The sequence below is a fragment of the Gopherus flavomarginatus genome, chromosome 6, assembly GCF_025201925.1.
Source record: "Gopherus flavomarginatus isolate rGopFla2 chromosome 6, rGopFla2.mat.asm, whole genome shotgun sequence".
NCBI classification, from domain to species: domain Eukaryota; kingdom Metazoa; phylum Chordata; order Testudines; family Testudinidae; genus Gopherus; species Gopherus flavomarginatus.
In genome coordinates, this window is record NC_066622.1 from 71560152 (window position 1) to 71587416 (window position 27265).

The 27265-nt window shown below is 45.4% G+C and overlaps 1 protein-coding gene across 2 annotated transcripts in view; it reads right to left on the minus strand.

The window, feature by feature from the left end:
* Nucleotides 1-27265, minus strand: part of ARHGAP22 (Rho GTPase activating protein 22) — a 265828-nt gene that overhangs the window by 185758 nt on the left and 52805 nt on the right. For both annotated transcript variants that reach the window (XM_050960123.1, XM_050960124.1), the window contains exon 3: nt 10488-10575. In XM_050960123.1, coding sequence (XP_050816080.1) covers nt 10488-10575 — 88 coding nt within the window. The remainder of the gene's footprint in view (nt 1-10487; nt 10576-27265) is intronic.

The window sequence follows — 27265 nt, forward strand, 5'->3', positions numbered from 1 at the left end:
TGTTCCAACTGGAAGAAGAAATTGATGGAGCCTGTCCCCAGGCCTAGGGCTGTGGCAGGGAGAATGCCTCTCCCCCAGCCCTGGGTTTTTTTGTTATTGCTCGTGGCACACATCCACACATTACCTTAATATTGGTGTTACACAACAAAATTCATTCTGCACATGGATAGAAAAAATTAGAGGGAACATTGCTCAGGACTCCTGGGTTCTGTTACTAAAATCCAGGGAACAACAGGTACTCAGATCTATAAATACATTCCATGGATTTTTACAGACAAAGATACCCCGGGAAGGGAGCTCATCTTGTCTGTACTGAGTCACTCTTATTATTGATGCTGGATCAAAATCACTTAAATTCATTTCAGTGAAAAGCAAATACAAAGAAAGAAAACATGAAATGCCAGACTTTGTTCACAGTCCTAAGTGTGTGGTAGCTCAGTGTGTGTGGGACAGCGCTACTGAAGAACTGTAGTGTATTGATTTGCTTTTGATCAGACATCAGACAATGACTGTGGTTAATAATTTTTCATTATTTTATGGGCACTTAATAAAATATAACTGAAAGTGAGACCTACAGGCCTGGCAGCAAGAAGCAGCACCATCTAGTGCTCAGGATGGGATTGGAACCTGCTTGAGTAAAGGTGCTGATAGATACTGTAGTGTGGGCCAATGGAGACGATTTCTTGCAGACTACAACTTGGAAAGTGGCAATTCAGCACAGGAACACAGGCAGGCTCAAGTTGTGTTTAGCTTGCACATAAAAGGACCTGCAATTGACAAAAGCTAAGCAGATCTCAGACATTATTCCCAGGCCAAGACATTATCTTAAAAGGAACAGCAGTCCAAGCTGTAAGGCTGTTCTAAAGCATGTGTTCCCAGGCTCAGTGTGTGTGAGACTCCTAGCAGAACATCTTTAAAGCTACTGCAATCCTCTTTTCCTGCACACACATCAGGGCGATGGGTCACAGGAGACACATTAGACTTTCGCTTGCTATGAGGAGAAAAGTCTATCCAGCTTCCCCCAAGACAAAGCTGTTCCTAATGATACAGAAGGGCTGCTATATATCAGCACATGCTCTGAACCATTGGAGGCTTGGGCAGGGGCCAAAACCAAAGCTCAAAAAAGGTCCTGTAACATGCCATGACCCCACTGCAGGCACAGCAGCATTCGAAGCTACTGGCAACTCTCCCACTCTCCATCCCCAAAATGTGAATGCACAGCACCAGGACATGGAAGCAAGGAAAGAAGGCACCTGCTGGCTCTCAGTTCCTGCTGGAGCATGGGATCAGCCTCCCACCTTGGTTTATTGGTTCATAGGGTGAAGGAGGCTGCCCCACCCCAAACTCCTTATGCCCCAACATAGCTGAGAATCCAGGGAGCAATTCCCATTGTGACATACTCTTGCTGTTACTTATTGGCATCCCCTGCAGTTCTGCCTGGTCACACACAGATTGCTGGGGGGGGGGGGCACCTTACCTCTGGGCACCATACAGCTGAAACAAGAGTGCAAGCTACAAGTGGATTTTAAGAAATTCCCTAAGGGTCACAACCTCAGAATTATTATCTGCACTGCCATAGGACAGAGAGCCATGCTGAGATCAGACCCCTGTAGTGCTGGGCTCTCTAAAGACACACAGGAAAGCTGGTCTCTGTCCTAAAGAGCTTATGGTCTTAATATAGAAGATGACAAAGGGTGGAAGGAAGGGATGAAATGTACAGGAAGAGTGAGAGTGAGAAATGGGTGGCAAGCAGCCTTTTGCTTCCACACTGTGATTGGTTAGGAAGACAGGAAGGGCTGAGTTAACATGAACAAGAGTGTTAACCTGCCCTTGGCCCCTTTCTGGATGGATACGAGTCTGTGGTAAATGGGCCCAAATCGTGGATCCCACATATTTCCAAGCCCCTTGGGTCCAGTGGTCACTGCTCCTAGTTCTGGTTCTCTCAGGTCTTCTCCCATGCTCACTCCATGTTTGCCCCTGTTCTTATGCAATGGGAGCCTACAGTCTGGCCACCTTAGGAACCAATGCCACAGCTGTCTAGAACCACCAGTCACTTACACATGTTCCTCAGAGTCTACCTGGCTGTGGAAGCTCTGGTTTCTCATTTAACCTTTTCAGGAACAATATGGCAGGCAAGCAAGGAATCCAGGCTCAACAAAGGAATTTCTTAACCACAGCCACTTTTCTGTAAAAGCATTAGGGAATTACAGATCTTTTGAAAATAAAGTCCTGATGGCAACCTCTCAGCCTGATCTCAGTCTTTCTGTAAGTCAGCGTCCTTAGGCCAGTCAGAGTCTCTTCTGCTTTCACTCCCTCCAGCAACTCCTGCTTACATGTGGCAGTAGAAAAGCCCCTGGCGTAGATCTGTCTGTCCCATTTCTGCCCACGTGCTGTTGCAGGGGGACTGGAGCTTTTTGTGTAGGAAGCTCATGGTTCTTGGGGATGGGCCAGTAGCTGAGACACAATCAGAGTTGAACCCCCTTTATGGCTTTCACTGAAGATCTTCTTTGAGGTGTCCCCCATTCTTCAGAGCACTCACTGTCCAGTGGACACAGAACTTGTCAGAATGAAGCTGTTTTTTTCCAACACACTCTGGATGGTTTAATTGAGCATGGAGGTTACAGTGTAAAACAGAAGGTTACCATCAAAATGGAGTTTGCAATTTAACACAAGCACCCCCCAGTCTATCACCCAAGATAGTGGAAAAGAGGGACATTTGGAGAGATGAAGAGAATGGAGGGAAGGGTGGGAGGCAGAGGATGGGGGCTGGCCATGGAGTGACAGAGAGGTAGGGTGTGAAGGGCAGAGCAAACAGCCAATTAGCAGATGGCACATGTCCTGCAAACTGAAGAAGGCAGAGTCTGATGACATCAATTGTTGTCAGGGGTTTATGAAAGCTGCTCCAGCCAGGGGGCAGCAGGGGAAGTGTCTCTGCTTTTGGGAAGACATTTGGACTTGGTGCCCCAGGGGGGTGTTCCTTCCTCTTTGATCTGATCTGGGGTGCACTCACTCTGCTGGTCACACTGCTGTCTCCAGTCTCATTTCATGCAGATCAAAAGGTCAAGATCATGACATACTAAGTGAGAACACTGGCCAGTATTGCTGAGCTTTAGTCTGGGGGTTCCTTCCAGCACAGGGTGATAAATATGTTCCCAGAGGGCCATGCATAGAATCACAGAATATCAGGGTTGGAAGGGACCTCAGGAGGTCATCTAGTCCAACCTACTGCTCAAAGCAGGACCAAGCCCCAAGCAGATTTTTGCCCCAGCTCTTTAAATGGCCCCCTCAATGATTGAGCTCACAACCCTGGGTTTAGCAGGCCAATGCTCAAACCACTGAGCTATCCCTCCCCCCACATACATACAACCCCTCGAACTTCCCTGCTTCACCCTGCTCCACTGGGAGCCCCTTACACTGCCTGGAGGAATCAATCCCAAGCACCGAGTGCAGAACAGAATACCCTGCCTGGAGAAGCACATTAAAGCCATGGCACGTCTACACTTCGTGTATATAGGCTGTGCAAACCAGCCATGGGGGAGGGTGGGTGAGCAGAAATGGGTATCAGGCCCTCAAGAGGAACTGATAATAACTGGAACTGCCATAAATCAGGCTGAGCAGAGCACAGGGCTTTCAGCACTAAAATATTCTTCTGACCTGCCAACCACAGGGAGGGCATTGCGGGACTGATCCTGCAAACACCAGTGCTCAGAAGTAATCCTTATTGGGATATCTCCATTGAAGCCAGTGTGGCCAGTGACATACATAGAGACCTTGTATGAGTGTGTGAGAGATCAGACTGACAATTTAGAGTAAGGCTGATTATGCATCCCCTAGTTTTACTGCTTCCTGTTTGGAACCATAAAAAAAGCCCAGTGTCACACAAACTCATGCCCAGAAAAGCAGAGACAGTTGTCAACACTGGGCTTCTGGAGTTAATTGAACTGCAGGCCACAATTCTGATTTCCTGCTATAATTAGAACATTGAATTATTTTTGAATGGAGGCATGAAATAATTTTTCCCTCTAATTATTTTAATTAAAGCCTGATGAGGCAGGGACTGGGGAAGAAAGGATGAGATGACTTCGTGTGTCTTGTTCTGCTGGGCCACGCATGGCTCTGTGATTTCAGGTTTGTTGGTAATGTTCATCGTGCCGTGACAAAAGAAGAGCGAATGTCTTCCAACCTATGGCCTGATCGCCTTTAGTCATACGCACCAGCCCTCACTCACTGAAGGCACAAAAGTCTGTCCATGCTGCTGCACTGCAAGCTGAACTCCTGGAGGCAATGCGGCAGACACAGATGGAAGCCCTCCTGGGCAGCATTTGCAACACCATGCATAGAGAGGGGGCAGCATCCTTGCTGCTCTGCCTGGCCTGTACACCCTGTTCCCTCCGTTTGTGGGCATACAGTGCATGCGGGAACAGGGTCTCTTGTGGCTCTGTGCAAGGTCTGGATAGGACCCAAATCGGGTTCCACCCTGCTCACTGCACAAGATTTGGCCAGAACCTGGCCCTCAAATAAAGTGACTTCAGTAGAGCTACTCACTTGAGTAATGGCTTCTAATAAGAATAATCTTATATATCTGCTGTGAAAATCATGCCACAAAACATGGAATTTAATTTGAGCAAATCACAGTAATTCCATGATTACATTTTCTTTTTAAAGGGGTTGCCAAAGTCCTTGTGGTTTTGAAGATAACCTTCCAAACATGTGGCAAGTATAACTGATGCACTGATGTCTGTCTGAGTCTGCAGGCAGCCTGAAACAACAGCTGTAAAGGACAGGTATGAACTGCTCCATTCACCTCAAAGGGCTGTTAACTCTGTTGCCATTGAGTTTCAATGTAAATAGCAATGTTATTAACTATCACATTAACAGAAAGGCCTGGCCAGTGTATTGATTCATCATGGTTGGATGCAGCGGGGGATATTGGGATGGGAGGCAGCATAGCGGTTGGTTACCATCAGGGGCTGTTCAGAGGCCTGAGGTACTTTTGCCTCACTTCCCCACAGCCAAGCACCTCAGCTGCTTCCTCAGCCCCATTCTTATATGCCTTCTTTGGTCCCAACAGTTCCTTACCCTCCACCCTATGATAAACTCTAAGGTAAGCATTGCCAACACAGAGATCTCTGCCCCACTGAAAATGGAACATTTGGGGACAGCTTAAAATCAGTTGAACTTACCAGGGAAATCAATATCGTAAGGGACACTGGGGAGACACTATCATTCAGATTCCATTGTTAGTGCTGACTGTGCCTGATTCTGCAGAGGAACTTCCAGCCTGTGTCAGACTGCTGCAGAAACCAGGAGGCCTGGCAGCTGAGCTTAGAGCCAGCTTGCCACAGGGCATTAAAGTATCATTTCCTGCCAGATCAGAGGCTGGGAGCAGTCATTATTCTAGCTAAGCTGCCCCTGATCTCTGGAGAGACCAGGCCTTACATTTCTAAGTGTATTACTCTATTACAGGGCAGACAACCTATGGCACGCATGCCAAAGGTGGCATACGAGCTGATTTTCAGTGGCACTCACACTACCTGGGTCCTGATCACCGGTCTGGGGGAGACTCTGCATTTTAATTTAATTTTAAGTGAAGCTTTTTAAACATTTTAAAAACTTTATTTACTTCACATACAACAATAGTTTAGTTATATATTATAGACTTATAGAAAGAGACATTCTAAAAATGTTAAAATGTATTACTGGCATGCAAAACCTTAAATTAGAGTGAATAAATGAAGACTCAGCACACCACATCCGAAAGGTTGCCGACCGCTCCTCTATTAGATGCTTTCAGCATTGCTTACATCCTTGTGTGCTCTTGTAACCCAGGCTAACACTGTGGCTTTATCTCCCATCACTGCCTAGATTTAAGGCAGCTACTGCCTCCACGGTTTAAGTCTGTTACTGCCTCCATACTAACAGAGCTGGTCCTTCACCTCCAGCAGTAGTAGTTTACTCTTTTAGATCCAGAGATCCTGGGTTCAGTCCTAAGTTCCCTGTAAGCTGCATGGCCGTGCAGTAACCTATTAAGTGTTGCACAGGTGTTCAGGGAACTCTCCTGGCTGGGACCAGCCAGGGCCGGGGGAGAGGCGCCCCTCCCCTAGTCCCAACTCAGCCCCAGACCAGACCTGCCATGGCAGGGGGAGGGGCCACAGCCCCTATCCCACAGCCTCAGCCCCAGAGCTGCCGAGGCAGGGAGAGGCACATTTCCCTCCCAACCCAAGTGCTGCTGTGGGAAGAGAGAGCTGGGGTGAGTCCTCTCTCCCTACTGTAGCCCCGGGGCAGCCTTCACCCCAAACCCCTCACCCCTGGCCCCACCCCAGAGTCCACATCCCCAGCTGGAGCCCTCACCCCCCCAACCCTCTGCCCCAGTCCTCAGCCCCCTCCCACACTCCGAGCCCCTCAGGCCCACCCTCACCACATGAATTTTGTTATGTGCACCAGTGGTTGGAGCAGTGGCAGTTGGGCCTAGTAGTCAGCGTGGTGGCAGTCAGCCCAGGAAATGGAGCTAGCGGTCAGATCCAGAATCAAGAGTCAAGAGCAGAGTCTAAACAAGGCAAGCATAGGACTGGGAGCTGGGCTGGAGCAGGCTGAGGCTGGTGGAGTCTGTCACCACTATCAGACAGGGGAGAGTCCCAAGGGCAGACTATGGCTCCTATGAGGCTTATACGCCTGCCCTCCAGTCACCAGACCAGCTCCTGGCTTGTGGATTGACTGAGCCTAGCACAGGAATGACTCACCCACTGCAAGTAACTTAATCAGGCTCTAGTTTAGGGACTCCTCATGCAGCCAGACTTCTGCCTGTCAGGGAGTGGGTCACGAAGCCACACTCCCAGCTCTCTAACTCTCCTTTGGCTGGAGAGTAGCTTCACAGTCTCTCTCATGTCCCTAGTTAACCCTCCTCCCAGCCACATTATACAGCTTGGAGAGGGACTCGATGAAACATGAATAATACCAAGTGCCCATCATTAGCTCTTGTTACTCAGCAGAAAATCAATCCAGGCTCTGTTACAAAACGGGACATGCTGTTACTACCAGCCCTGTGTTTTAAGGACACCGCTACAGCAGCCTGTGACATAGAAAAGCTGATAAAGGCTGAGCAGCAGTTCTGGGAATCAGGCGACCGCAGCCCTGGCTATTAATCACACAGTTCTTTGCAGGTGGCCTGTGCCAGAAAGACTTTATGAAGCCTTAGCGTTTCCCTGTGGGTCAGGTAAGACAAAGCTTCCACCCTTCCGCTGTACCAGACACTGGGTTTCTGCAGATGCCTGGTGACAGCAATATTATCATTAACGATAACATACTTTGCTCTTGGATTTCTTTCTTTAAAAAATTCTCCCCTCCAGTCACATGCACAATAAAAACCATTAACACACACAGATTGCCTTTGTTATCCCAAGATTCCAAACTCCACTATGAAGAGTGAGTATTGTTATCCTTGCAAGTGTATAACCCCCATCTTACAATAGGGAAACTGAGTCACAGGGTGACGTTCCCTCAGTCACACAGTTTAACTGGGTCAGAGCTGGGGATTGAACCCAGGTGCCCTGACACTAACACCTAGACCTTAGCCATACGATCATCCATCCTTCCTCTCCTATACAGCATTCATTAAAGAGCAGTGCATGGTCGGCAGATAACTGCCCACAACCGAAGCCATTTCAAATAGCACACACAAAACAATGACATCTCGGGCCAAACATAGCCTGGGGCAGGTGTGGTGGAAGTACGATATGGACAGCTCCAGGCCACATCCACCAACGATGTAAGTGCCAAGTGACATTCTGCAGATGTGCATTAGCTAAATATCGACTTTTCAATAGCCTCATCACCGTGCTGTCTGAGCAGCTCACAAATATTAATGGCCATAGTCTCACAGCACCCCACTAGGTAGGGAAGCTTTATACAAATTTTCCACAAGCTGAGCGGAGGTACAGAAAAGTTAAGCGATCCACCCAACATGTCTTTAGTAACAGCAGGTCCCAGCCTAGTGCCTTAAACACAAGGCCACTCTTTGCCTGTGCGCAGGGTAACAAGCTTCCCGCCCAACAGCAGTCTTTCTCCCAAAAGATCCCAAATCACTTTGCAAGCTAGCCACACGGATTGCCACATGAAATGCAGCCACTTTTAGGCTGAAACGTGACAGCTCTTTAATAGGGCCCAGTAACACCATCTAACAGTTCAAGGCAGGAAGTGAAAAAATAACCTCTTACTCCAGTTGAATTTGCAGGACAAATGGAGAACTGCCAAAAGCTGAAATTCAGCCAAGACAACAGGGTTAATACTGATTGCTACTCTGATAAAGATGCGATGAGATCTTTAATAACGAAGCTTTGCTTTTATGGCTCATGTGAAAGGCACGTCTCAGGTAGTACAAGGATAAAAGGTTTAGAAAAATCTGTTCTGAGAAGAAAAGTTAAAAAGACTGGGCATGTTTAGCCTTGAGAAAAGATGACTGAAGGGGGACCTGAGAACAGTCTTCAAATATGCTAAGGGCTGTTGTAAAGAGGACAGTGATCAATGGTTCTCCATGCCCACTGAAGATAGGACAAGAAGTAATAAGCATAATCTGCAGTGAGGGAGAATTAGGGTAGATATTAGAAAAAAACTTTCTAACTATGAGGAAAGGTAAGCATTGGAATAGGCTTCCAAGGGAGGTTGTGAAATTTCAATCACTGGAGGTTAAGAACAGATTAGACAACCCTGTCAGGGAGACCCTGCTCTAGGTTTACTTGGTTCTGCCTTTGTGCAGCAGGGCAGGGTTAGATGACCTTGTGAGGGTCTTTCCAGCCCTATGTTCTCTGAGTCTATGATAGCACCACGCTGGGGAACTGGCTTAGAGGAAGGAATGCCAGGTACTAATCGCTATCTCACTTCCTGGAGGTCTCCCAGCTCCCATGCAAATAACAACCCAGCTCCCAACCACATTTGGGGTATGGGAATACAGCTGGTGCAGTGCAGTACAGGCTGCCTGATGTGTCACTCACATGAGTATTTATGATAGACAGTGGTGAGGGAGCAGAAAGTGTCCTACTCTTCCAGGAAACTTCCAGTGAGAGTCAACTAGAATGCTGTTACAGTGGCGTATTCCGATGGCCTGGCTGCCACAGTAACTGAAAGCTTTTCAGCATCATCTGTCTCCCATACTCTGCCTGATACCGTGACAAGAGGAGTTTAGATAGAACATGGGCCATGAAAGTCTTGTTGGGTTAGATAGCAGGAGCAAGGCCCCCGACACACTATTAAAAGCACATCTGCCTCCAGTGCTAATGCACAACTGCTTGGATAAATGTACTCTGCCTTCGGAGAGACAGTCCATTTAGATGTAATTGTATTAGGCTGGAGTTTGTTGAGATATGATAGCACCAGCAGCACCGCGGGGAAACAGAACACCAAGGAAAGAGACAGCTAATCCATGCTGGGGAGATGGACAATGTGAATGGCAAAGCAAGCAACCCACCAGCACACGTGAACCACTGCTAGAGAGTGCACCAACAACCTCAGATATCATTCCTTTCAGGAGCTCATTCATAAATCCTTCCACGTACTAGCTCCAGCCAACCTTAAGGGCTCATCTATCTCCCTTCTCTCTCCTCTTGCAGTGACCTCAGTTTCACTGCTATTGGTGCAAGAGCTTGCTCCTCTGCAGCTCCTGCCATCAGCAACAGCATCCCTGATTATTCTCAAATGAATTTCAAATTACAGCAGAAGGCATCCTTGCTCTCCCTTGCCTGTGTCTCTAAATTGCTCTCCCTTCTTCCTTGCATCCATCTCTGTAACTGCATTGCTGAGCTCTGGAAAGCCTTTTGGGATAGAGGCCATATAATAGATGTGAGACAAAATAAATCTGTAAAAGGGAAGATTCTTTCATCTAGAAGATACAAAAATGCACTGGATTTCCAGCTGCAGGTAGCATACAGGGAACAGGGGACAAATCTCAGTCACATACTGCCCCTGGAGACACCTGTGAGAGGACTTTACAAGGACTCGACCTGGATAACAGAATGACTGACAATAACCCTTAACCCAGAGTCTTAAGTCTATGATTTTCAAATTGTCCCTTTGAACATCCCAGTCTAAATGACTATGAACTACTTATGGGTCCTTCTTCCAAAATTCACCTACAAGTTAAAAAATACTGTGTACTGGAATCAGATAAAAACTTTGGTAAATTATTTATTTTCATGGGATCAGTGCAAACTTTGAAAAGCCAAGATCTTCCTTCCAACAGCCTGGTAAATCTGTGACAGAGCAGAAGGTGTCCCTAAATATATCTAGAGCTATCAAATCAGTTCTATGGTAAGTGATTACGTCATAGATAAGACTAGGTCTTACCTGCTCTACAACAGAGCCAGATGGTTGGATACTGTGCACATAGCATCAGACCTCTCAGAACAGAAATGTGCCTGGCTGGCCAGTTACTGTGTTAAATGGTGGTTGTGAGCAGGACCACATCAGGTATGAAGGAAAAGGAAATGCTGGCCTACCTGGGGCAATTTCAAAGAGGTGTTTCCCTGGTTCCTCAGGCTGAGGGGTCAGCTCGCTCACCTGATTGCCTTGCAGTGGAATGAAACCCTGTAATGGACACAGAAATACCAGTGAAGAGGGAAAGGCCTTAAGGAAAGCAGGGAAGGGATGAGAACACAGAACATGCTTTTGCAGATTTAGACCCCTCTCTTTTCCACCCCACCCTTTTCTTTCTCGTTTCTCCCTCTTTCTCTGGGTCTGCCTGTCTAACACTTGCCTCCTCTGTCCTTTCCCACAATCTGACCACTGTTGATGCAAGAGAGTCTTCTCCTCTCCCTCAACTGATATTTCTTACTGAGCCCCAGCATGTTCAGTGCTCTACAATCAGAGAAGGAGACACTTGCCACTCCAAGGACCTCTATTTCTGACATCAGCACTACCTCTGCCGTTGGGAACAGCCTCCCTGTCTGCTGATGCCATCTCTTATTAGTCTAGTCTGAAAACATCTGTTCTCCTTAATTTCTCTCACTCTGATTGCGGTCTGAAAGCCAAACTTCTCATTCACAGGTGGCTAAGGTTACGCACCAACATTCATATTTAGGTACCCAATAAGTGGCTTGATTTTCAGAGGTGCTGCACACCCAATAGCTCTCACTGGCTTCCACTCTGCAGAGGGAGGCATTTGAAGCAGATCAGCTGATCCAAACTCCCTTGGACTGTTGAGGAATTTGAATCCTGGTCCAAACTCCTCTCTCTAGTTTCAAAAATCCCAGGCTGTGTCTCGAGAAAGGGCTGAGCTACTCCATTTGCTTCCATGTCCAAATGCCCCCAGAGTTTATGGCTGTCTGCAGCTGGGGGCACTGATGGTCCAATGCTATATTTGGATTTGCCAGAAAGGCCCTTAGAGTGATGTCACAGTCATCCACCATCTCCCAGTGGTGCACAACTTGGCCTCCCATTACCCTGGAGAGGAAAGTCTCTCCCCTTATTATGGGCCGGGAGAGGAAGCAGTACTTCCCTTTGAAGTCCTGCTATGGGACACCAGAGGGAGCTGGCTAAAAAGTTCCCAGTTCAGGTTCTTAGGAATCTATATGAAGTGAAGAGGGGAATAAGGGGCCAGAGGGGCTGGCAGACAAGAAATGGAGTGAGGGGCAGATGGGCCATATGGATGTCCTGTCCCCAATGAGCCCACCTGCAGTCATAATTTATATTCATGCACACAATTATCGGCTTTCAAATCATTTCAACAATAGACAAACCCGAGAGACAATGGAGCATGTATAATATACAATGCTGGTAATCAAAATCAATCCCAATTAGATTCTCCATCTGCTTCCAAGTTTGTGTTATTCAAGTAACACAATTCTGGTATTTGATGGGGATGAGAGAACCCAGAATTTTGATTAAGGGAATAAAACCTGCTATGTGACCTTTGCATTCTTCCTTGGGTAGCTGGGAAGACAGTAAATTAATTTTTTCATTTATGTTATTGCATAATTTTTTCTCTAGCGTTGCCTTTTGGAATAATGTCTTTTGTACAGTTGCTTTCTTTGGAGAAATTACTGTAATAAACTAAGGAGCCAGCTGGTATTAAATGTAAATGAATTAAGCTTTTACTCTTTTCTTCGAGTGTATAATGCTGAAATTACCGACATAAATTACCGAAGCAGCAATTCTTGAGATGGAAAATATTGTCGGCTGGTAAATAAGCTCGAATTCATCAAGCCTCATGATGCAATGAATTGGGACTCACTTTGATACAGCCCATGTCATTAAAATTACCTGCTGCTCTGAATGGATGGATCAGCCTGTCGCTATAGAGGGGGCAGGGGCGGCTCCAGGCCCCAGCACACCAACCGCATGCTTGGGGTGGCAAGCCGCGGGGGGCACTCTGCCGGCGCCGCAAGGACGGTAGGCAGGCTGCCCTCGGCGGCTTGCCTGCGGAGGGTCCGCTGGTCCCGCGGGTTCGGCGGACCTCCCGCAGGCGTGCCTGCGAAGAGTCCGCTGGTCCCGCAGCTTCAGAGAAACTCCCGCAGGCGTGCCTGCTTGGGGCAGCAAAATGCCTACAGCTACCCCTCTGAGGGGGCTGTGACAGCATACCCCATAAGGCTTTATGGGGTGGGGGTGCTTATAAATGTATGTATGATATAACTGGAATAGAGTTTTGCTACATATGCCACGTATCATATCTATGTAAAGGTTATGTTCATCCTAGCTGCATGCAGGCACCATTTGTGTGTTCAAAGTTATGAACATTGGCTGTATAATTGCTTGATTTTTAAGTAGCCTTACTTGGAACATTTGATCACTTCTTGGGAAAGGAATGTGCTCAGTCAATAAGCATGTAACAGACAAAAGAGCTTGGAAGACTCCAATCCACATAAGAAGTCTACCTGAGGACATTCAAGGTAGCATGTGGGTAATGACTGCTGCCAGCAAGTCCCGAGTCATGCATGGGCATGTGACTTGCCCATGTGATTCCAAATCTCCATTTTGTGACTGGATTCTACACAGGGTGAGGAGGAGGTCTCCACCCACAAGACTGAGTCTATTTAAACCCCTGGGAGACCCCTCCATTTTGTCTTCAGCTGGCTAAAGAAGGAGTCTCTCCATTCCCCCAGGATACATAAGGGAAACTGGAACAAAGGTCAGCAACTACAAAGAGTGTGAGCGATTGCTGGATCCAGGCTAAAAGGAGATTAGCCTGTAAAAGGGAGCATTCTGGAACTGGTGAGGATCCTCTCTGTATTTAGTTTGATTAGACATAGATTTGCGCATTTTATTTTATTTTGCTTGGTAACTTACTTTGTTCTGTCTGTTACTACTTGGAACCATTTAAATCCTACTTTCTGTATTTAATAAAATCACTGTTTAATTAACTCAGAGTATGTATTAATACCTGGGAGAGAAAACAACTGTGCATATCTCTCTATCAGTGTTATAGGGGGCAAACAATTTATGAGTTTATCTTGCATAAGCTTTATGCAGGGTAAAACCGATTTATTTGGGTTTAGACCCCACTGGGAGTTGGGCATCTGGGTGCTAAAGACAAGCAGACTTCTGTGAGCTGTTTTCAGGTAAACCTGCAGCTTTGGGGCAGGTAATTCAGCCTCTGGGTCTTTGTTGAAGTAGACAAGAGTGTCTGGCTCGGCAAGACAGGGTGCTGAAGTCCTGAGCTGGCAGGGAAAACAGGGATAGAAGTAGTCTTGGCACATCTGTTGGCAGCTTCCGGGGGGGTTCTGTGATCCAACCCGTCACAGTGGCATAGTCGAGCAGGGTCTGTGCATGGCTGATTGCTTTGAGGGACTAGTAGTGATTTTAGGTGAGTTTTAGGTGTGGTGGCTGGAGAACAGACAAAGTGGTTGCTGGTTTGTTATTTTCTGTTTGCTTATTTCGGGAAAGGGAAGTGGGGACAGAAAAGGAAGCAAAATAAATAAGATTGAAGGTCAGAAGAAGCTAAAACTGCACTGGTTGCAAATTATCCAGAAAGGCTGAACACTGGGCACTGTGAAAGTCTCTGTTAACTAAGCATCCCCTGAGCTGAATGCATCTCAGTTTCAGTAAACTCCAGAGGGGTGTGACCCAGCACAAGAAAGCAGGAAAATGAGTACTAGTGACATTGCTAATAAACTAAAGCTGACCAAACTGGAAGCAAAAGAGAAAGAAAACGAACATAAGAGATGGCTAGGACTAAGACAATTAGATATTAGTGTTTTGGAGGCAGAAAATGCAAGGGAAGAAGCTGTCCACAAGAGGGTGATGGAGGCCCAGAGGGAAGCCCAGAAACGTGAACTGGCTGTTATGGAGCTGAGGACACAAAACCCTCCACCTGCTGACTCCACTTCCCCAAAATCCATAAATGGGAGCGACTATGTCCACAATATAACGAGTCCAGCGATATCGCCGAGTATTTCATCACCTTTGAGAGACTGTGCACCCTCCATGCCATCCCTGAAGATCAGAAGATGACCACATTGATAGCAAAATTGACTGGCAGAGCTCTGGACATATTCAATAAGATGCCTATTGATGATGCTTCAAACTATGGTAAATTTAAGGAACTGGTTTTGAAACAGTTTCAGGTTACACCTGAAACCTACAGGGTTAAATTCAGAAGTCTTAAGAGAGGATCTGGATTAAGTAATGTGGCTTATGCCAATGAAATGAGAGATTTGGTAGATAAATGGGTGCGGGGGAAAGGCATTACAAGCTTTGAAGGGATGTGTGATCTGGTTACTCAGGAACCTTCTTTAGCCAGCTGAAGACAAAATGGAGGGGTCTCCCAGGGGTTTAAATAGACTCAGTCTTGTGGGTGGAGACCCCCTCCTCACCCTGTGTAGAATCCAGTCACAAAATGGAGATTTGGAATCACATGGGCAAGTCACATGCCCATGCATGGCTCGGGACTTGCTGGCAGCAGTCATTACCCACATGCTACCTTGAATGTCCTCAGGTAGACTTCTTATGTGGATTGGAGTCTTCCAAGCTCTTTTGTCTGTTACATGCTTATTGACTGAGCACATTCCTTTCCCAAGAAGTGATCAAATGTTCCAAGTAAGGCTACTTAAAAATCAAGCAATTATACAGCCAATGTTCATAACTTTGAACACACAAATGGTGCCTGCATGCAGCTAGGATGAACATAACCTTTACATAGATATGTTACATGGCATATGTAGCAAAACTCTATTCCAGTTATATCATATATACATTTATAAGCACCCCCACCCCATAAAGCCTTATGGGGTACACTGTCACACTTTCCCCCTGAAGTTACTGCCAGAGACTTGGACACTGTCCATGATGGAGGCAGTACCTGTAAAATTCCTGTTTGTCTTTGGTCACACTCCTTTCCAGTACCTTGAAACCATGTGATGTCATTCCTAGGGGTTCTAGCCTATTTTGGGGTTCCTGGTCCCCGGATGCTGGAAAACAGGTTGGGGTATAGTATTGCTAACAGAATGCAGGCAGCAATATCTGTTAAAGTGGAGATGTCTTGGCATTTAGCCACCAATGCCATGAGGTGGTGTGCCTCAGTTCCCCCTTCTACACAGCAGCATGGGCCTGTTATGCTTTTGCTTCTTTTTACAGGTATGGGCTGAAAAGTAACATGCTGGTGGGGCTGTCTCGTCAGCATCTCTAGCATGTACAACAGCTTCTTCCACAAGTCTGGTATGTCCCACATCTTTAAGGGGTTTACCACCAGTATGAATTCTTTTGTTTTATCCCATAGGTGAATTAGCAAAAGACACAAGGTTAACAGCAAATCTATGGTGGACAGGCTTCGTTCACTCAATTTGACTTGTTTAGCGTCTATTGCATTTTCCCAGTTCTCTGTGCCCTCTGGTAGACACATTGGGTCTTTGGCCAGGAAGGGGTGTATTACAACCCTGCCTGTGCCGGCGTCGTGAGATCGGTAGGCAGGCTGCCCTCGGCAGCTCGCCTGCGGAAGGTCCACTGGTCCCGTGGCTTCGGAGAACCTCCCACAGGCATGCCTGCTTGGATGGCAAAATGCCTAGAGCTACCCCTCTGAGGGGGCAAACAGGCATCTCACTAAAACCTGGTAGGTAATGGAGAGTCGGGTCCACTCCTAACAAAGTTGTGGGGGAGGCAGCCCCCTTATCAGAGTGGAGTTGTCTGGCCAACTCTTGTAGTGGCATCCATGGACTCTGGAGGGAGCTTTATTCAGCTCCTCTTAATGAGGGGGATTAATGTCAATTGAAAATGGTGACACTCAGATCACTCAGGAAAGACCCACTCCAGAGTTTGATACTCCATTCCAGTGAATTACATGTTACAATCACTCTAGAGTTTATAAGGCTACAGTCCAGTGAACTAATAACCTACTCCAGAGTTTGTGAGACTCCTCAACTAAGGAAGAGACAATAACAAATTCTAAAAAACCCACCAACCCTATGTTGCTGCATCATTAAGGTTAACAATCACAAAAAGTTGGGAAATGCAGAAGTTAGTTTCAACAGCAAAATTACCTTGGTTACACTGCACATAATACCTAGCTCTTATGTAGCACTTTTTCATTCATACATCTCAAAGTACTTTACAGCAGAGTATCATTATCCCCATTTTACAAATGGGGAAACTGAGACAAAGTGACTTGCCCAACGTCACCCAGAAGGTCAGTGGCAGAGCAAAGAACCCAAGTCTTCTGAGTTCCAGTCGTCTATCCACTAGGCAACACTGCCTCATCTGTGTTGTATATTTAATGAAACACAGTATTGCTGTTTGTTTGCAGAGAGTAAGAGGAATACTGTACCAGAAGAAGAGGAAGCGAAATAATATTACCCAGCCTGGTAAGGGTTCCTGCTGGGACTTTCACTTTTGCAACGCCTGCCTTTTTGTTATTTAAACTGTGCAGTCTTAATGCATTCATGTCATCTTCTCAATTTAATTTCCCTGGATTTTCAAAGAATTTCCCCCCATACTTAATATAATTACAACAGATGAGTATGCCTGTTTTTTTTTAAAAATTGTTCAATTCTTTATGGTAAATTTGATGTGGCTCTGAAAAATTTGCATTTGAAAGAGAAAGGAAGGATGGAGTTGAGTCACAAAGTCAACAGCTGGCACACAGTGCTTGAAATCGGAGTGCTAAGAGAGCTGGCCAAGCTACAGGAGGGACTTGGACCATCTACTGCTGGATGGCCCACCCATGGCTCCTGTGGCAGAACAGCAGTCAGGAGGCAGCTGATGAAGACTTTGGAGTACATGGGAGTAGCCCATCTGAAACACTGGAAAGGTGGGCAGAGCTCACCAGAAACTAAAGGCCCACCCCCACCCCCGCAGGCAAGTGGGGGGCCACAGGATAGGAATCAACTGACTGCATGGAACAAGAAGAAAACAGGAGCAGGAGTGAGGGTTAAAACCTGGGAACCGAATGGGGATACTGAGCAGAGAACCCCAGGCAACACCCATTGCTTCACAAAGGTGTCTGATGACTCTACCCAGAGGAACTCTGCCTGAAAGCAGACAACTAGGAAACGAAAATAGGTCCCTGGAGCTTGCAGGTTTTTAAGTTAGCTTCAGCTAAGATGTCACATCTAGCTGGAATGCAAGGAACCTATAGGCCTGAACCTTTAAGTTATTAGTGTAAGCAGTAAAGACTATAAGCCGTAGCATATAGTCACTGCTGGGAAATTTACACAAGTCACAAGATGGCATAAGATATTTTGTTCATTTTGCAATATGCAGTTTTGTTGAGATCTTGCATAAAACGCTGATATGCAACTGCAAGAAGTCAGTTGATACTAGTTTTGGGGTATTTTGGGATAGGAACATCAGCAGGTGCATAATTGCAAGATTGCAACAGTAACCAACGTATATGCTAATAAGTCTGGGATAATTACTATACCAAGCTGTAGGACAAGAACAGCCCAACATTAGTAGGGTGAGAACGTTAGTTATGGGCAAAGGATGCAGAACACGCTTATGAAAAATTATGGCAATCTTCAGACCTGGTAATAGGCCCGATCACAATCTAGGGAAACAAGACCTTGTCCACTAGACTCACATGGCATGACAGAGACAGGAGAGAACCCCTGTAAGCCACCACCTGTCTTCTATCTCTAGGTGAGTATGATATGACAAAAGGATGTCAAATAAATATTGCACTACTGCTATATTCTTGTTTAAATTGGAACCTTTGTGTTTTTGCTAAACCTTTGTGTTAAAATATTGAAAACTCAGCGTTTCTTTAAGGGTGAGTGATGCCATCATGCATGTTGGGGTTCCCAATCAGTCAGTAATTCTAATTTTACTGGTGCTAGAACTTATCAAACCTCAGAGGTCTAATCAGTTTGCTAATTAGGGATTTAAAATAATCAATATAGCCAATAAATGAGGCAAGACCCCTCAGTCACAGAGAGCCTTCCTGTGAAGCTTCCTCCTCCTGGACTGGAGGGGGTTGATGAGGAAGTCTCACACCAATGTGGAACATGATATCAGGCTGATGGTCCTGAAGACTGAGGTCCTCTATTTATCCACATCTAGTGGAAATGCCAATCTTCCTAGTGCTGCCCTGTCAAAGAGCCTCATTGCTGAGCTAGAGGGACCATGATTAAGGGTGAGAAGACAGTTCAGTTTCCATGGCCCATTCTTTCTTTGGCCTCTTGTTTTTGACTTGCATCAAGGGAGCTAGTTAGATAAAACAAGACAAATACAGATGGGTTACAACAACTCCCTTGATTTCAGTTGAGTTTCACCTGCTTACACCAGGATTGGATTTTAAGCTAGCCAAAAATATCTTACACAAAAGGTTTTTTCATGAAAAAAGGGAAAAAATGGTTTTTGATTAAGATTTGTGGTTTTGCTGAAAACCCAAAGATTTTTTGTTTTAAACTCAAATTTGTCTGAGCTTTTGATTTATCATCAAAAACTTGAAATTTTTCACATGTAAATGAAATAATTTCCCAGACAGGTCTACTGAATTTGGCCCAGTATTTTGGCTGTCCTAGACAGAGAACCCATTCTCTTCTAGGATTTGCACATTATTTACAGTATGACAGGTTTAGCCCAGGAGGAAATTATTTGGATGAAATTAAGATAATGAATATACTGCTACCAAGATCTTCACCTAAACTGCATAAGCACAGCATGGCAATTTAACTAGCTGAGCTTCCATTAGCCAGGGGACTGTTGGATCCAGCACTCCACATCATTAATGAGACTAAATGCCACAGCTACAACAACTGGCTTCTTCCTCTTGAACTCTGCATTTGTCAGCAGGACGCAGATCAGGAATATGTCAATGAGCACTAAAATGTCATTAATGTAAACATGCTGGGAAAACACAATTCAACTCTCTATTGCAGAGATGAGTGTGCAGGAAAGGGCCTTTAAGGGGGGAAAATTATCAAGAAAGCATAGAACTGACTCGACAAACTTTTTCATACAGTTGAAGGCCACATGCTCATCAGCCATTGAGTGGGCAGATACAATATAATATAGACCCGTTAGGAGTTCATCATTTAGTTATTTTTAGTTAGAGATGGGCACAAGCCTCAAAGTTTGGACCGAGATTCCACATTTTCCCAAAGCTCAGGTGTGTTCTGGTCCAGGTAATCTCAGATTTTGGCCTGACGTTCTATTTTATTTTTTGTTCGTTCTAACATAATATCTATGACTCTCACATTACATCCAATTCTTGCCTGCCATAAGGCACATGGACTTCCAAAGCTGCTGGCAATGATGGGGAAAAGGATAAGGATATTACAGAGGGAAGCAAAAAAGCAAGGGAAAGGAAGTATTAGCCAATGGGTGTTTCAGAATTGCTTTCCAGACCCTCTCCCGACTCAGCAAAGCATTTAAACAATGCTTAACTCCCACTGATTTCAATGGGACTTCAGCACATGCTTAAAGTTCAGAATAAAGATCATTAGAGTTTCCTATTTTGGGACTTAGTGCATTCCCCTTCCAGGATAAACAAAGAGCAGTGATCTGGCTGGAGGACGAGGCCATAGAAAATGACAGATCACTGTGGAACCGGAATGGGTAAAAGGGGCACTAAACTGGAAAAGTGTCCGCAACCCCACGCCTGAACGTACTCTGAAGGTGAGAGGGTTGTCTACAGAGACATTTTGGTGGGGAATCAATGAGGGTCTCTTTTGCCCAGCCTGGCTTTTTTCAGGCAGTTTGGAAATCAATACGGCCAAATCAGATCTATTCCAGGCAAAGTCCATATGACACTGACGTTTCAGCATTAGCTGTTTAACTGCTGATCATTTTAGAGAATGGAATGGGGGAGAGGGAAGAACTGGATAACTAGAGCAGGGTGGGTCAAACATTTTCCATCAGCATTGATTTTTGAGGGAAAATTGGGTGTGTCTAAACAACGTTTTTCATAAAAAGTGTCTTTCTGCAGAAAATTTAGATTTTTTCATCGACAACCCAAATGCCTGAAAACTGGAATATTTCAGACAAAATGTGGATATAGTTTGCTGTGGCACATCATGGGAGTTGTAGAGTGGTTTTCTCCTCCCCGTTCTCAGCTACGGGTTGGGCTTAACAGCCAGGTTAAATCTCCCATAATGCACCATAACCAGAGAGACTAGTGCATCATGGGAGATGCAGTCTGACCAGGGAGCCTATCCTATAGGGGACAATGGGGCCTTGAGGCACCTGAACCACATCTCCAAATCAAGATGTTTTTGTTTTCATTTTTTCACTGAAAATTCCAACATTTCAGTGAAACTTTTTGATTAAAATGAGTTTCCTCGCATGGTCTTTAACATTTTCTGTGGCAAAAAGCCCATTTTTCAACCAGCTCCACTGCAGAGGGAAGAACAGTGGAGAGAAACAAAGACAAGGAGGAGAAGGAAAGACAGAGAAAGGGAGGGTGGAAAAGGAAAAGAAATACAGGGTAGTGAGAAAACATGGCAACAGAGTGATGTTGAATAGGACTATGAGGTAATGAATAACTAGAAGGCCACGTATTAATGACAGACCATATTTTACCCTTGATCTTTGTCCCAACTTCCAACTGATATCAGCGGGAGATCGGCAGTGGATCAAGGGTGACAAGTCTTCAGTTCATCCCCCAGCCCATAAAAGATACAAGACACAAGCTTGAAATCTAAATTCAGATTTTGGACACCCTTGAATGTAGGTAGAGGTTGGATCAAGAGCTGCAGTTTGTCATTCAGGCCTCTCTCTGGAAAGTACTTTTTAGGTCATGGGTGCATGGTGAAGGGATAGATTGTCACAGCAGCCTCCAGCATGGTTTTCCCTACCTGCATATTGTCCGACTGCACTGGGTGGAGTTGCTCTCTCACAACTGCTCCCATCAGGTGATAAGAGACTTCTCTGGTGGATAATAGAGTCTAGCTCACTACCATCCAGTCTTTCTGGCATTTCGTAAAACACCCTGTAAATAAACTAATAGAAAGTAGGAATGATATGAAGAATCTATATAAGCAGGCAGGGCATATTGATTCCATCAGCAGCTCTCACTGGTAGTGAAACATTACTGAATTTAAACAGATTGATGTGACTTCTCCACCAGTCAATCTGGCTGCATTAGCAACCTTGCTCAGGAGCTAAATTAACAATTGTTTAAATCAGTTCAATATCACAGGGTCCAACTTCTGTATACCAAAGCAGACTAAACTCCAGCAGGTCCAGAAACAAAAACACACCAAATCCTAACTAAACATACCTTCCTGAGCATTCTCTGAGGGTAGGCAGTTAGCCATAGAACCCTGCTGGGTCAGGGGTTCAAATCCAACCTATGTCAATACTAGCTGAAGTTACCCCTGTCTCACAGCTGTTTAGTGTGCCTCTATGAAATGAGTTCTGAGGACAAATCTACACATCACAGAAGCCCCCTGTCATAAACAGATAAGTAAGGGTTAATAGAACAGGAGTACTTCATGTCTCTTTTGCCTGTAAAGGGTTAACAAGTCCAGTGAGCCTGGCTGTCACCTGACCAGAGGACCAATCAGAGGGCAGGATACTTTCAAATCTGGAAGGAGGGAAGTTTTTGTGTGTGCTGTTAGTTTTTGGTTGTTGTTCACTCTGGGGGCTCAGGGGAACCAGACGTGCAACCAGGTTTCTCTCCAATCTCTCCGATATAGGCTCTTATAAGTTCAGAATAGTGAGTACTAGGTAGATAAAGCGAGTTAGGCTTATGGTTGTTTTCTTTATTTGAAAATGTGTATTTGGTTGGAAGAAGTTCAAATGTGTATTTGGCTGGAAGGAGTTCAAATTTATATTTTGCTGAAAGGATTTTAATTTGTACTTGAATACTTAGGCTGGGAGGATATTCCCAGTGTCTATAGCTGAAAGACCCTGTACCTATTCCATTTTAAATTTGCAAAGATAATTTTTACTGTTTTTCTCTCTTTAATTAAAAGTTTCTTGTTTAAGAACCTGATTGTTTTTTTTATTATGGTGAGACCCCAGCGGACTGGGTCTGGATCCACCAGGGAATTGGTGGAGGGAAGGGCTAATTTCTCTCTGTGTTAGGATTACTGTCTCTCTCAGGGAGAATCTGGGAGGGGGAGAGAGAAGGAGGGGGGAAGGTGAATTTTCCTCTCTGTTTTGAGATTTATGGAGTTTGAATCACAGTGATCTTCCAGGGTAACCCAGGGAGGGGAAGCCTGGGAGAGGCAACGGTGAGGGAAAGGGTTTACTTTCCTTGTGTTAAGATCCAGAGGGACTGGGTCTTGGGGGTCCCTGGGGCAAGGTTTTGGGGGGACCAGAGTGTACCAGGAACTGGAATTCCTGGTTGGTGGCAGCACTACAAGTACTAAGCTGGTAATTGAACTTAGAGGAATTCATGCTGATACCCCATCTTTTGGACAGACGTTAAGGTTCAGAGTGGGGAATTATACCATGACACCCCCATTTGGATTGTGTCAGAGAGGCCAAATACAGTAAAAGCTTTCTTATCTGGCATATTGGGGGAATGGAGTTCAGAGTGCAAGACAGGATGCAGGGTGCAGGCTCTGGGAGGGAGTTTGGATGCAGGAGGCAGCTATGGGCTGGAGTAGTGGTTGGGGTGTAGGAGGAAGGTCAGAGTACCCTTGCAGCTCTCATTTGCCACAGTTCCTAGCCAATGGGAGCTGTGGAGCTGGCACTCAGGGAGGGAGAAGTGCACAGAGCACCCGTGGCCGCACCTTGGCCTAGGAGGCAGAGGGAAATGCCAGATGCTTCTGGGAGCCACGTACAGCCTTACCCAGGCTGTACTGCCAACCGGACTTTTAATGGCCCAGTCAGCAGTGCCGACCAGAGCTGCCAGGATCCCTTTTCGACCAGGCATTCTGGTTGAAAACTGGACACCTGGCAACCCTATCTACATCAGGGAATGTTACAAAACATTTCCCACTAGTGCAACTGCTGGTTCAGCTGTACCAGCATGGGCCCCAATATAGACAAGTCTCCTGTGGCCAGACATTTTACTTTGTTAGCCTCCTCTTAGTGCTGGTAGGATTTTTTTGCAATACTCCTCATGCTCATAGAGTCAAACTGCAAGAGACATGCTGGGTGAAGGCCTGGAACACAGCCACTTTCTGTAGCTGTATGAGCGTGAAGCTTTCATGTGTAGATTCTAAGGCCAGAAGGGACCACTGTGATTATCTAGTCTGACCTCCAGCATTACACAGGCCAGAGACTTCCATTGCTGCTGCTTTGGCTGTTTGATATATTTCTGTGCTCAGAGGAACACTTATTGTGAAAGCAATGCAGCCTAGGGGAAAATATCCTGTACCTGCAACTACTCATTTCTCTCCCAACCAGGAAACAACTCACTCCTAGAGTCCAAACTTCTTCCAGTGGCTTGGAAGCAGACACACCATTACAGAGACAAATCTGGTCACCACACCTCCTGTTCTGCTCTGACCCAGGAAAGATGGACAGCCATTTGTGGTGAATCTCAGGCAATCAGCTGGAGTGTCTTTTGGGAAGAAGTAAGGAAAGTGGGTCAGAGTCCTATGTTTCTCACTAACTTTTTTTTTTTTGGAAGGGGGCAATGTTTGCATGACAGTACAAATTTGTGGGTGGCCATATTTTAATCTGAGACAGCAGCAAACCAGGGACCTCCAGAGCCAAACATATCGTTTAAGCTGTAGCAGCTCAAAGAGCCAAGGCTCTTTAACTCGGGTGTACAAAATTCACATCCTCTGCTAATGAAGCCCAGCAGGCAACCCGTAAGACATGCTGCCCAGTGGATTACAAGAGCTTCAACACTAGGAGCAGTATGCCATTGATAGAGTGTCCAATCTGCTCAATCAGTAAATTGCATGGATGCGTTCTGGTTATTTTTAGAGGGTTCCCTGCTGTTTGCGGAAACAGAGACAAGAAGAGAAGATTCCCAGAAGTGGCTGGCTCTCCCCACAGTGGTTTGTGGCAGGATAAATCTCCACCATGCTCTACATAATATATGATTTTGCCTACTTTGAAACTGCTGCCACGCCGCTGCTAAGTGCCATGCGGTCTGTTAGGGCCAGTGGGACTGCCTTGTATAGATGCTCCTGCCAACACAGGGGCTGGAAAATGGAAGTATGCAAACACTCTTCAGGTCTCAGAGCACAAGGAGCCAGGCAGAGAAGTGTGTCAGCTCCTTAGGGGCTGGGCTGAAATGTCCGATTATTACCAGGGTCATCCAGCAGTTTACTAATCCCCATTATCTCAGTGAGATAGCTCCAGAGGAATCTAGAATTCCAATCCTAAACAAGTCAATAAAAACATTTTGCAAATACTTGACAATGTGCTTTGATCATTGCTTATTATACTCATTATAATGGCCCTACTGTTCCTCTGTGCTCCTGTCTGCTCATTGCTATATCCACATGTTGTGTCTCATTTCAGATTGCAAACCCTTTTGGGCAGGCACCATTTTGTTACGTGTGCGTACAGCACCTACCACAATGGGCCTTGATCCCCAAATGGGCTTTCAGGCAATACTGCAATATAAATAATTGTGATGACAGTGCAGAGCTAGGTTATCTGTCCAAAAACCACACACACCTGGGGATGGAATCTAGGGAGAAGACAGAACTCCATCAAAATCCAACCTGAAAGTTGTTTGTTTTTTGAAAAAGGAATGAGAATCAGTTAAAAAAAATCCAAGGGATCAGAATAAAAAACACCCCACACCCACAAAGCCATAAGCACACTGTGAATGAGATTCACTTAAGCTAGAAGACACACTGAAAGCATCTGTAAGATACAAAATGAGGAAGCAAAGGATAATCAGAGCCAAAAACAATTCCAAGGAAGAGAATGGAAACACACAAGAAAAATCAAACTGAAGCCATCTCCGCCCATGTACAATAGACAGAGCCAGAATCCTGGCACATTTTGGGTGCTCGAGATCCTTAAATCATTTTCAGTATAAAATGTTCAATACAAAAAGAGAACAAATTAGCTAGACACCTGCTCCTGTTCCCCTTGAATCAAACGGAGTTGTGCTACTGGCTGCCAGAGGCACAGCTTCTTTAAAATACACACTCACTCACCCCTTTCTCTGGATCATCAAGAAACCTTTCAGGTGAAAATCCCTTTTAACACAAGAAAGCACCTGCTACCTGAATAGCAATGTTCAAGAAGGGCAGTACCTGTAAAAGTTAACTCTGTGACTTAGACTGGGGAGTTTTGTTTGTTCGATTTAAAAATCAAAACTTTGCCATTCTTCTGGAAAGACCTGTCTATAATTCTTACAACGGCCTTGGATCAGCCTCAATACAGTGCCCAACTACTCTAGCACATGTCTTCTAAGGAAACAATGCATGCTGGGAAAGGCTAGTTCCGGGGAGTGTTCTGTCATGTCCAGGAAATCTGTTGCCAAAGCTGGCTGGATTTACTAAAATCTGTTGTTTTATGTTTCCCTACACAAGAAGCAAAGAGATGCTTTCAGCCTGAATGAATTCCTGTAGATCAAGAGGGCAACCAACCAAGAGTTAAATCTCCATGAGAGAGCACGGCTCTGTGTGTGTGTGTGTGTGTGTGTGCGCGCGCTCTGTGACTTGCAGTTTCTGAACTGAACACACGAAGGCTGTTGTCTCCAATAGACAAAACTCTTAGAAAATGTCAACATTTCTGTACACAGACAAACCCATAACAGTTTCAACCATATGCTTTACCTTAATTATTAGTGCATCAGTTAGAGATGGCCCAGAAACTGTAAGAACTACTCTGTTCTCCCCTGAAACTGCACATATCTAGAATCAAACTAAATGTTGGGCTAATTACTCTTCCCTGCCACCCACTGGTTTTTTCCTTCACATGCATCAGAAATGATGAAATCTCATGGCTGAGATTTTCAAGACCCACCACTTAAGGGATTTGGATGCAGAATCTCTGTTAACATTAATGTGAATTAGGTATCCAAATCCCCTAGGCACATTTAAAATGGTCTCGGAGCTGGTTGCAGGAGGTATTCTCTTGAGGAGCACAGTTCTCCTGAGTTTTTCCTGCCAAGGTTTACCAGACTCAGGACAGCGGGGTAGTTTGGAAGAACATGCAAACGTATGCGTGTGTGTGTGTGTATAAGAACTAAACCTTCTGAAACTGACTCCTCACATTTAACTCTGGGCTCTTGGTTCTAGCATGTATAGCTTCCCACAGGCTCAATAATGGCTCTCAAAGTGTTGGTGTGAGGTGGGGAGCACGGAGTCCCTTTGTTGGACCCTTGCTCTACACATATATTCCTTCTCTACTGCTAACACCAGAGCCCTGTGTTTCTCATACTGTCATTCCTCTAAGAGGAGCATATTTACAGAATTCTCTGTGGAGAGCTGGAGTCATAAGATTTCCTTTAAGCAAACAATGCAGAATCCATAAACTAAGTTATAAATGGCATCGTTCAAGGTTCATTATCCCTTGTAGTATTATGGCAGCCTCTGACAAATCTTAGTAGGCTTCGGTAGATAAGCAATCAACACCTGAGCCTCCATGGGAGGTCAGATAAATAACCTGCAGGAAAGATCAAATGGGATGGTGGAAAGTTCTGTTAAGCTAAGCTTCCCCTCCCTCCCCCCAGTATTTGCAGATCATGCTGAATACTGACATTGGCAGAAACGCAGATTTTTAAAAAACAGCAAGCGTAACCTAAGAGCTGAAGATAATTAGGGATTAAAAAAAATTGACCTAGCACCATGAGGCCTTCAACAAGGAAGGTCTCCCAAGAACACAGCTGACCTGCAAACAGAGAACTAAGTTTTCATGGATCATTTCCCACCCATGCCCCTTTAAAGTCCCAATCCACAATTGTCCACAGGGCTCTGAGAATTCACACACTTCCAGTGATAAAATTCAGCAGATGCAGTTCTTCTTCGAGTGATTG